The sequence below is a fragment of the Penaeus monodon genome, chromosome 3 (assembly GCF_015228065.2).
Source record: "Penaeus monodon isolate SGIC_2016 chromosome 3, NSTDA_Pmon_1, whole genome shotgun sequence".
In the NCBI taxonomy this organism is placed as follows: domain Eukaryota; kingdom Metazoa; phylum Arthropoda; class Malacostraca; order Decapoda; family Penaeidae; genus Penaeus; species Penaeus monodon.
The window spans coordinates 789,791-802,290 of NC_051388.1; the positions used below are offsets into that span (position 1 = coordinate 789,791).

The 12,500-nt window shown below is 29.6% G+C and overlaps 1 protein-coding gene across 1 annotated transcript in view; it reads right to left on the reverse strand.

Moving 5' to 3' along the window:
• The window catches only part of LOC119597885, a 111,473-nt gene that overhangs the window by 19,222 nt on the left and 79,751 nt on the right, over window positions 1-12,500 (reverse strand). The window contains exon 2 of the mRNA XM_037947552.1: window positions 4,197-4,259. Coding sequence (XP_037803480.1) covers window positions 4,197-4,251 — 55 coding nt within the window. The 5' untranslated portion in view covers window positions 4,252-4,259. The remainder of the gene's footprint in view (window positions 1-4,196; window positions 4,260-12,500) is intronic.

The window sequence follows — 12,500 nt, forward strand, 5'->3', positions numbered from 1 at the left end:
AAAACAATCATTCAATAACATCTACTACCTCTGACTTTTAAATCTTTGTATCATATGTCAATTTTGTTTTTTGTTTTTTCACAATCCTCTTTTTAAATATCGTTTTTCCCTCGGTAAAACAATAGAGAAATTTCCAACACGCTGATCCAATATATACAATTACTATATTCAAACAATTGGATTACTTACTTCATGGTCGTTAACTTTTATTTTTTTTACCATATTTTTCTTTCTCTCTGTTTTCCTTTTTTTTCTATTTTTTTCTTTGTGTAGCTTGTTTTTTTTTTCAGATTTAAGAAAAAAAAAAAAAAATAGCGCTTCGGGAGTTGTTGTTGTTTTTTTGGTCTTTTTTTTTTTTTTTTTTTTTTGGTTTTCCCCTTTTTTTTTGATTGGTTTCGGTGAATGGAGAATGAGACCTGTAGATTTAAGTTTAAGTTTTTAAGAAAAGTTTAAGTTTTTAAGTTTAAGTTTTTTTTAAGTTTTAAGTTTTTTATTTATTTATTTTTTTAAGTTTTTTTTTAAGTATTTTAAGTTTAGTTGTTGTTTTTTTAGTTTTTTAAAGTTTTTTTTTTTTAAGTTTTTTAAGTTTTTAAAGTTTTTAAAGTTTTGGAAAATGAGACCTGTAGATTTAAGTTGTCTTTCGCTGCCATGCGTTTCTTTTGGGCTTATCTGTCTATCAATTAGTCTATCTATCTAGAGAAAATAGAAAGGTAATGTATATATATATATATATATATATATATATATATATATATATATATATATATATATATATCTTCTCTTCATTTTATCCTCCTTCCTCCATCTGTCTATCCCTTAATTCCTTTCTTTTCTTCTTCCCCCTCTTCTCCTTCCTTCCCTACCTCCTTTACCCATTTTCCTTTTCCCTCTCTTCTTCTCTCCGTTCGTCCATCTATATATAACCCCATTATCCTCCTCCCTCCCTCCTTCCCTCTTTCGCTCCCTTTTTCATTCCATACTCTCTCTCTCCTTTATCTTTTCCCCTTATTTGCTATCATCTCCTATATAATTATATTTCCTATACAATATTTTTTAAATAATAATTTCCTATATAATTATTTTTCCCATATAACACTTTCTGAATAATAATTTCCTATATAACTATTTTTCCTATATAATAATTTCTGAATAATAATTTCCTATGTAATTATTTGCCATTTTAAATTATATATATATATATATATATATATATATATATATATATATCTTTTTTTTTTGCTTTTCTTGTATCTTAATTTCCAAACTCTAAGCTGAATTCTGATCTCAGTTCTATAAGCTTTATCGTATAAAATCCGATGTCTGAAACGCTTGATATAAAAACTTGCAAGGTAATTACGTATTCATGTACTTATTTCAAGTTAAAGTGCGTACGATCTGGGTTTTTTTTTATCGATGGTTATAATACCTGTCTGTTTGTCTGTCTGTCTGTCTGCCTCTTTCTTTCTTTCTCTCTTCCTCTCTCTCTCTCTCTCTCTTACTATCTATCTATCTATCTATCTATCTATCTATCTATCTATCTCTCACCTATCTATCTATCTATCTATCTATCTATCTACCTATCTATCTATCTTTCCCTTTTTCACCCCCTCTTCTCCTAAAGGCTACTATTGTACCCAACCCGATTTCCCCCCAAAAAATTTACCGCAGGAAATGTAGTTCGTGGTAAAGAAAGGTCTCTCTCTCTCTCTCTCTCTCTCTCTCTCTCTCTCTCTCTCTCTCTCACTCCCTCCCTTCTCTTTCTCCCCTCTCCCCCCCCCTCCTCTCTCTCTCTCTCTCTCTCTCTAACTCCCCCCCTCCCTCCCTCCCTTCCCTGTCTCTCTCTCTCTCTCCTTCCCTCCCTTCCTCTCTCTCTCTCTCTACTTCCCTCCCTCCCTCCCCCCTCCCTTCCTCCCTCCCTATCTCTCTCTCTCTCTCTCTCTCTCTCCCCTCTCTGTCCCTTCCTTCCCCCTTTCTCCTAAAAGCTACTATATTACCAACCCGATTCTTTTCCCCCTAAAAGTTCACCCCAGGAACTGTAGTTTGTGGGAGAGGAAGTGCTGTTGAGTTAAAGGGGAGGTGAACATCAGCCTCAGGAGATGTTTTCCGAATACACTTTTGATCTGTTGAATTAGTTATGGGTGTGAAGCTACTGTGTGTGTGTGTGTGTGTGTGTGTGTGTGTGTGTGTGTGTGTGTGTGTGTGTGTGTGTGTATGTGTGTGTTTGTCTTCTAGTCTGTGTACCTCTGGTGTTTGTTGGTGGGAGTTTGTATCGATGTCTGTAGTGATACCGAGGTAGGTGTTATGTATAAGGGATGTGCGTAGACGTGTGGCAATGTGTGGTGTGCTGAGATACGTCAGAGGGTCTATTTGTCTTCTGCTTCATCTAAGCATATCAAACATTGGTTGATGGATGGATGGCTAGTCAAATATGAAGGCTCTATTTGGATATAAAAATGGTTTTGTATAAATGTAGATAGGCAGAAAAGATAGGCAGATAGATGTTTATAGATAGATGTAATAACTTTGAATATGTGTAGAGAGAAAGGGGGGAATCTACGGATACAAGAAGAGACATAAAGGATGATTTAAAATTATACATAAACATAGGATAACCTTGCATAATATCGATAGGCAGATAAAATAGAAAATCCCGCACTTATGCTGCATATGATAAAATAAACAATACAAGTGCGGATGGCAACATAATCTACATATAAAACCTCTCTGGTGCATAATTCCCATAATTCTTTTTTCCTTTTTCTTCTTTTTTACACATTTTATGTTTATCCCTTCCTCATCTCCGCATAATACTGTCAGACCCTAAGCATCTGTGCAAATATCCCTTGCCATCCACACAGTTCCTTTTCCCTGACAAAACAAATAAACATTAATCTAATTTTTTTTTAAACAGACTCCAGCAAATAGAGATATTTTTTTTTTTTTTTTACGACCCGGATTCAACCTTAGGTTAATGCAGCGAGAAAGGGCGGTTAGTTCTGTTGTTTCTGGGGAAAGGGAAGGGAGGTTAGTCTTTTGAGTTACCTGTCTGTCTGTCTGTTTGTGTGTTCGGTTGCCTCTGTGCCTGTCTGTATTATAGTCTGCCTGGGTCTGTCTGATTATCTGTGGGTGTGTATGTGTATGTTAGTCTGCCTAGTTCTGTGTCTGTCTGTGTGTGTTTGTCTGTGTGTCAGTCTGTTTGTTTCTTTTGCCCCCCCCCCTCTCTCTCTCTCTCTTTCTCTCTCTCTCTCTCTCTCTCTCTCTCTCTCTCTCTCTCTCTCTCTCTCTCTCTCCACACACACACACACACAACACACACACACACACACACACACACACACACACACACACACGCACACACACCGTCAAGGGTACATACTTACATTCCCTTGAATAACTTAACCTAACCTAACCTCCACCTAACCCAACGCCACCTAACTTAAAGTAATTTAACGTAACTCTATTTCCATCTAACCCATCTTCACCTAATTTAACGTAACCTACCTCCACTATATACATCTTTGCCTAACCCTAACCTAACTTCACCTAAGTTCCCCTAACCTAACTTCACCTAAGTTCCCCTAACCTAACTTCACCTAAGTTCCCCTAACCTAACTTCACCTAAGTTCCCCTAACCTAACTTCACCTAAGTTCCCCTAACCGAACTTCACCCATCCTATCGGAACCTAAACTAACCTAACCTAACTTAAACTCACCTAACTTAGCGCCACCAAACTCACCTTCAATTACTTTAGCTAAAGGAGGGAAACACAAGGCGTTTCTCTGTTCTCTGATATGTTTTCTGTTTACTTAAACAGTAGAACAAACTCACTTAAACAGCTAGAACGTAAGGCGCTTCTTTCCCACACAAACAAAACAAAACAAAACAAAAAAAATGAGGTTAGTCCCTCCCACTCACTTAAACAGGAAATAAGCATGAGGTCCTTTTTTCCCACTTACTTAAACAGGAAAAAATATGGTACTTCCCTCCCACTTAAACAAAATTAACATAAGTTCCTTCCCCACACTTACAAAAAAAAAGGAATAATAATAATAAAAATAAACAAAACAAAATAAAATGAATAAAAAAAAAAAAAAAAAACATAAGGTGCTTCTCCTCCCACTTACGTAAACACCATAAGGTCCTTCTTTCACACTTACTTAAACAGGAAAACATAAGCTGTTTCCCTCCCCCTTACCTTCCACAACAGCAAGAGTCCAGAGAGCCAGCAAGAACTCCGTGCTGGTGTGCATGGCCCTGCCTGATGGGGAGAGAATGTTACGTGATTATTGAGCAATATCAGGGGGATAGATTTTAATGATAATGATTGAAAATACAGTTATGATGATGATGATGGTAATAACAATGATAATGATGATAATGATAATGATGGAGATTAAAATTACGATGATAATGATAGAGATTATAATTATGATGATAATGACAATGATAATGAGGATGGTAATAGTGTGATGATAATAGTGATAACAATAATAGGGATAATGAAAATGATAGTCATTATAATAAGTTAATAATAAAGGCACTGATTATAGTAATCATAACAATAATGGTAATGACAACGATAATAACAATAACAGTAATAATGATAATAATAATAATTATCATTATTATCATTATTATTATTATTATTATTATTATTATTATTATTTATTATTTTATTTTTTCAAAATTTTTATAACGATAACAAAACAAACAAAAAGCAAATAAAAAATAATGATAATATAATAATAATAATGATAATAATAATAATTTTAACAATAATGAAAACAATAATGATGATTATGATGATAAAGAAAATGAAAAAGATGAACAAGCAACAAAACAACGATGGTAATAATAATGATAGTAATACGTTTCATAAAAAGATTTTTCATTATCATTAATAATAATAACCATAATAATAATGGTAATAGTAGTGACTGTAATAATATTAATAACAATAATAATAATAATTGTTATCAATATTATTATTATTATTATTATTATTATTATTATTTTTATTTTTATTATTTTATTATTATTTTTTTCATTATCTTATATTCTTTATTACTATTACTATTTTTTCATTTTATAAACATTACCTTTATTAGTATATTACTATAAAGTCATAAAAAACAGGTTTAAAAATAATGATAAGTTAATTTTAATTATAATAATAGTAATAATAATTAATGATAAAATAAAGGGGGTAAAATAAATTATGTAAAATTTAAAATATAAAATAATATAATAATAATAATATATAAAATAATATACAAAATAAAGACAGTAATTAATATAATAACAATAATAATGGTAATTATCTTTATTGACAATAATAATACCAGTAGTAACAATTGATAATAACAGTTATTATTACGATTATCATTATTATTGTTGTTACATTTCATATCATTTTATATCCTGTTTACTATCACATCATTATAATCTTATTATTATAGTATAGTGTAAAGTCATTATTTTCTATTATTTTTTATTATTATTTTTATTATATTTGTTACTATTATGATTATAACGATTATACTACTATCATTATTATCATCATTATCATTATTATTATCATTGTCATAATCATTAGCATTAGCATTATTATTATTACTTTTAATCATGATAGAAATTATAATTGTAAAAAACATGACAAAATTTCTTGATTTTTAGTAAAGATAAAAAACAAAAACAAACAAAATAACAAACAACACAGCAAAACAAAAATTATATTTAATGATAAATAAAAATTTAAAATAATGATATAAGAAATTTATTTTTGTTTTATCATTATTATTATTATTTTATTATTTTTTTATTTTTTATTTTTATTTTATTTTATTTTTATATTTTTTTGTTATTTTTTAATTAATGTAAATTAAATAATTTTAAATTATCATTATTTTATTATGATAATAAAGATAAAATGTATAAAAAAATAATAATAATATAAATAAGTAAATAATATAAAAAATAACAATATGGTACTACTCACTACTAATTTTTAATAAAAAAATAAAAATTAAAAATTTAAAAAAATTAAAAATTATTTTTATTATTATTTTATTTTATAATTTTTTTATTAAAATTATTTTTTTTTGGGTTTTTGTTTTTGTTTTTCAATAAATTTTTTCATATTTAACATTATTTTTCTTTTCGTATTTTAAAAATGTCTATTTATATAATTCATAATATAATTAATAATAATGATAAAAAATAATAATATAATAATAAAATAATTAATAAAAAAAATAATAATAAAATAAACAATAATAATAACAATAATAAAAATAAAATAAAAATAATAAAAATAAAAATAATAAAAATAATGATAAAAAAAAAAATAAACAAATAAAAATTAAAATAATAAAAATAATAAAAATATTGATATGATAATAAAGGTAATAATGATTAAAAATGTCTACTCTAAAAATAAAAATAAAGATATGTAATAAAAATAATTGTTTTTGTGTAAAATGTAACTGATAAAAATAAAAATTAACCTAACATGATAATAAAAATATAATAATAACAATGATAAAAATAAAAATATAAAAATAATAAAAAAAATAAAAGATAAATAAAAATGTTTTTAAAAAATTAAAAAATAATTATCCAAAAACTACAACAAAACACTAACGTATGAAAATGCAATAATAATAATAAAAAAAAAAACAAAACAAAAAATTAAAATCGATAAAGATTGTAAAATAAAGGTGATGATAATAAAAATAAATTAATAATAGTAATAAAGGTAATGTGTGATGACATAATGTAATAACAACAATAATAATATTAAAAACATTTTGATAAAAATAGTAATAATAAAATAAAAGTAATAAAAGTAGCCAATAATGATAATCTGATGTGATGATGAGGTGATGATGATATGATGATGATGTGATGATGTGTGAGATGAGATGATGATGATGATGATGATGATGATTATGATAATAAAATATAATATAATAATACTATAAAAATAATAATAAAAATGATAATATAAAATGATAAAGATAAAACAAAATAATAATAATAATAAAAAAAATAATAATATAATAATATAAAAATATAAATAAAATAAAAAAATATAATAAAAAAAAAAAATAAAAATAGGTATAAAAATAATAATAATATTATTAATTATAAATAAAAAATAAAAATAAAATAAAAAAAATAAAAATAATAAAAATAATAAAGTAAAATAATAATAATAATGAAATGATAAAACAACCAACAACATCAATGATGAAAAATAATGTGATAATAAAATAATAAAAATGATAATGATAATCCTTATGATATAGAATTCTTCCTTTTCAAGACTATTTTCGCGTTTATTCACATCTCTCTCTTTTAAGTAAACTCACAAAATAATTATATTTTCTCTTCACACGTGTTCAGGACATTTAAATTTTATTGTTAATGCAGTTAGAAAAGGCAGAAAGGGGGGGGGGGAGAGGAGGGGGGGGGGGGAGGGGGGGGGAAGATGGAGGTGGGAAGGGAAAAGGGGGGGGAGGGGGGGGGGGAGGGGGAGGGGGGAAGAGGGAGGGGGAATGGTGGGAGGTGGGAAGGGGGAAAGGGGGGGGGGAGGGAGAAAAGGAGGGAAGAGAACAAGAAAGAAGGGTTGGAAAAAAAAACAAGGGGGGAAAAAAAAAAGTTGGGGGAAAAAAAAAAAAAAAAGAAAAGAAACGGAAAATAAAAAACAAAACAAAACAAAACAAAAAAAAAAACGAGAGAAAAAGAAGACAAAGTAACTATTTCGCTCTTGTCATACATAATTAGAGTCATTTTTTAAAAATTTTTTAAAAAAGGAACCGTGGCGGAAATTTCTTGCTGCTTAATAAAAGTAAATTTGGTATTTACACATTCTTTATTCGAAGGGAAGGCTGACCATGTGTGTGTGTGTGTGTGTGTTTGTGTGTGTGTGTTGTGTGTGTTTTGTGTTTTTGTGTTTGTGTGTGTTGTGTGGGTTTTGTGTTGTGTTTGTTGTGTTTGTGTGGTTTTGTGTGTGTGTGTGTGTGTTTTGTGTGTGGGGGTGTGGTGGTGTGTGTGGTATGAAGAGAGAGGGGGAAGGGGAGAGAGAGAAGAGAAGGGGGGAGAAGAGAAAGAACAGACAGCAGACAAATAAAATACATTTAAAAAACGCAAACTTTTTCATATTTTTCCCCAATTTTATATTCTTCCCCTCGCCCTATCCCTTAATTAACTCCTAATATCCCCGTCTCATAACAAATTATCTCCTATCAAGTGTCATGTCATTCATACAAAGCATCGGGCCACAACAACTGAAATATTCTCATGTTACATAACGTATTCCAAAAAGCTCTTGAAACCTTTTATTCTATTGCGAAATTTTTCACCGAGATTAAACTTTTTCATTTTATTAAATTTATTTTTCACTGTTTTCTATTAGAAAAAAATTCACTAAACAAAAATTGGCCCAGCCACTTGGTTTTTTAAAATGTAGTTCTTCCAGTGACCAAAAAAAGGGTTAATTTTTTTTAGTTTTTAATTAATATTGATGTGGCATTATATCATACATACACACTACATACTATTACATACATGCATCGTCTATATCTTCATAATACATCATCACACTTACCCCAACATATTACATACATAATCCTCATGCTTCTTACCTACATACCTAATACATACCACTAATAATACATACAACGTACATACATAACTCTAAAAAAACATAATACATACATCATAATACATACTACTACTACACATACATACAACACACTTACTACATACTACACACACACAATAAACATACATACATACATACTTTAACATCTACTCAACTAATATGCACATACATACATCATATGCATACATACATATGCACATACATATATTACTCTCATACATAATACAAACATACATCATACTACAGCCCATCATACTACATACCACTATACTACAACCCTACACACCTACATACATACATCTTTAAACATAAGACACAAAAAAAAAACCTCAACCCACACCATATGTAAACACCCATTCCGTAACACATTTTTTTTTTTTTGCCACGTACAATTATCGAAAATGCGACCAGAGGCAACCCCAAATATACAGCCATAAGTGTACACATTAATATGTTACGAATTTACCCCCTTTTACATCACACGCGAAATGAAATTGACACTGGAATGACCTAATGTTTTTACTTTTTTAAAATTTTTAAAAAAAAAAAATTTAAAAACAATTTTTAAAAAAAAAAAACAAAAAAACAAAAAGTAAAATAAATTTAAAAAAAAAAATTTAAATTTTTAAATCTCTCCTAATAAAAATAATAAACCCTTACTAAAATCCCCACAATTAAACATCATAATCTTCAAAAAAAAAATTCTTTTAAAAAAATCAAACTCTTACCCTTAAAACTATCCAATACAAATAAAACTTAACATAAAAATCAAAATACTTTTCCCCAAAAAAAAACCAAACAAAACCCCAAAAACCCCCCTAAAAATTAAAAATTTAAAAAATGACCAAAAAAAAAAAAATAAAAATAATTAAAATAGGTTTCCTAAACACATTTTTTTTTTTTTTCCACTAACAATTTCAAAATCACCAAGCAAAAAAACACCCTAAAAATTTTTAATTTTTGAAAATTTCCCCCTTTTACATAACCCAAATAAATTAATGGAAAACCTATTGTAAATAAAAAATAATTTTTTTAAATCAACATCCCTAATAATAAACTCAAATTTTTCCAATCCCCCTTTTTTTTTTTCCCTTTTCATTTTTCTTTTTCTTTCTTTTTCTCCTTTTCCCCTAATTTTCCTTTTTTCTTTTTTTCTCTTTTCCTCATATTCCTCTCCCTTTTTTTTCCTCTCTCTTTTTCTCTGCCTCTCTCTTTTTTTCTCTCTCTCCTTCTTTCTCTCTCTCTCTCTCTCTTTTTCTCCCTCGCTCTCTCTCTCTCTCTCCTCTCTCTCGTCTCTTCATCTCTCCTCTCTCTCGCCCCTCATCTCTCTCTCTCTTTCCTCCCCTCTCGTCTCTTCTCTCTTTTCTCTCTCGTCTCTCCTCTCTCTCCTCCTCGTTCTCTCTCTCTCTCCCTCTACCTTTTCCTCTTCTCTCTCTCTCTCTCTCCTTTCTCTCTCTCTCTCTCCTTCCTCTTCCCCCCCCCCCCCCCCCTTTTTCCCCCCCCTTTTTTCCCCCCCCCCCTTTTTTTTCCCCTTTTTTTTTTTTCCCGTTCCCTTTCCCTTTTTTCTCCCCCCCCCCCCTTTTTCCCCCTTTTTTCAAACCAACCCTTTTTTTTTTTTTCCCCTTTTCTCCCCCCCCCTTTTTTCCCCTTTCCTTTTTTCCCCCTTTCCCCCCCTTTTTTCCCCTTTTTCCCCCTTTTTTCCCCTTTTTTTTTTTTTTTCCCCCCCCCCCCCTCTTTCCCTTTTTTTTCCTTCTCCCCTCCCCTCTCCCCTTTTTTCCCCTTTTTTTTTTTTCCCCCTTTCTTTCCCCCCTTTTCCCCCTCCTTCCCTTTTTCCCCCCCCTTTTTTTTTTTTCTTTTTTCCCCCTCCTCTCCCCCCTTCTCTCTCCCCCCCTCTCTCTCCCTTTTTTTTCCCCCCCCCCTTTTTTCCCCCCCTTTTCTCTCCCTCTCTTCTCTCCTCTCTCTCTCGTCCTTTCTTCTTTTTCTCTCTCTCCCCTCTCCCCCCTCTCTCCTCTCTTCTCTCTCTCCTCTCCCCTCTCTTCCCCCTCTCCCCTCCCTCTCTTTCCCTCTCCCTCCTCTCTCTCCTCTCTCCTCTCTCTCTCTCTCTCTCCTCTCTCTCTCTCTCTCTTTTTCCCCCCCTCTCTCTCTCTCTCCCTCTCTCCCCCTCTCTCCTCTCCCCTCTCTCTTCTCTCTCCTCTCCTCTCTCTTCTCTCCCCTCCTCTCTCTCTCTCCTCTCTCTCCTCCCTCTCTCTCTCTCTCTCTCTCTCTCTCTCTCCCTTCTCTTCCCTCCTCCTCCTCCTCATCTCCCTCTCTCTCTTTCTCTCTCCCCTTCTCCTCTCTCTTCGCCTTCTCTCTCGTCTCCTCTTTTCTCCTCTCCTCCCTCTCTCTCTCTCCCTCTCTCTCTCTCTCTCTCTCTCTCTCTCTCTCTCTCTCTCTCTCTCTCTTTCTCACCCCTCATCATCAACGAAATATATCATCTCTGAAAAGGGGATCAGACTTACAGTAGTTAAATTACGTCACACAAAAAAATCCTTTAATGAGCAAATATTTAAACAGATGTTGAACGAACGAATAACGGAATGTATTTGATTGTCTAATTCCTCTTTCTGTTTCTTTCCCTTTGCTCTTTTTTCTTTTCATTTCGTTTTTTCTGTGTTTTTAGTTTATCTTCTTTTTTATTTTCTTCTTTTCTTTCTTTCTTTTTTTCTTTTTTTTCTTACTTTCTGTTCTTGTTTTTTTCTTCCTGTTGTTGTTGTTGTTTCTCTATTTCTCAGTTTATCTACTTATTTTCCGTTTTCTTTATTTTCTTTATTTTCATTTACCTTTTTATGTTTTTCATTATTTTCTTTTTTCTTTTTCTCAACTCCCCCCCCCCCCCCCGAAGGTGGTCATAATTACTTCCATTTTATCTTCATCTTCAATTTATTTTTATATTAATTAAGGACATTAATTAGACTTAATTACATGATTCTGGTATTAAGTACTAATCATAGGATTTTGTTTTTCGTGCTGATCAGTATGATTAGATTGATAAGGAAGAGAACAAATTAATATACTTATTTATTTTGTTCTGTGTTATATTTTTTTCACTTTTTTTTTGTTTTAATAATGTATATTTTCACTTTTTTTTTGTTTTTATTAATGTATATTTTCATTTTATTTTTATTTTTATTAATGTATATTTTCATTTTATTTTTCTCTTAATTAATTATATTTTCATTTTATTTTTCTTTTAATTAATATATATTTCATTTTCATTTTCTTTAATTAATGTATATTTCATTTATTTTTCTTAATTAATGTATATTTTCATTTTATTTTTCTCTAATTAATGTATATTTTCATTTATTTTTCTCTTAATTAATGTATATTTCATTATTTTTCTCTTAATTAATGTATATTTTCATTTTATTTTTCTTTTAATTAATTTATATTTTCATTTTATTTTTCTCTTAATTAATGTATATTTTCATTTTATTTTTCTTTTAATTAATGTATATTTTAATTTTATTTTTGCATATGATTTTTTTTGTTTGTTTGTTTGTTTCATTATTGTATCAATTCATTTTTTGTTTTTGTTTTGTTAAGATATTTATTTATTTTTTACTTTTATTTTTATATATTTTTTCTATTCTTTATTCTTCTCTTTTAATGTATTTATTTTTTTCATTTTTGTTGTTTTATCAATATATATATTTATTCTTTCTTTTTTCTATTTATTAATTCTCTTATTTTCGTTTTATATATTTTTTTTTATTCCTTCATTCGCATTTTATCTTTATTTCATTTTCTTTTTTTTTTTTCTTTTTTTTTAAGGGTGGAAGCAATAAAGGA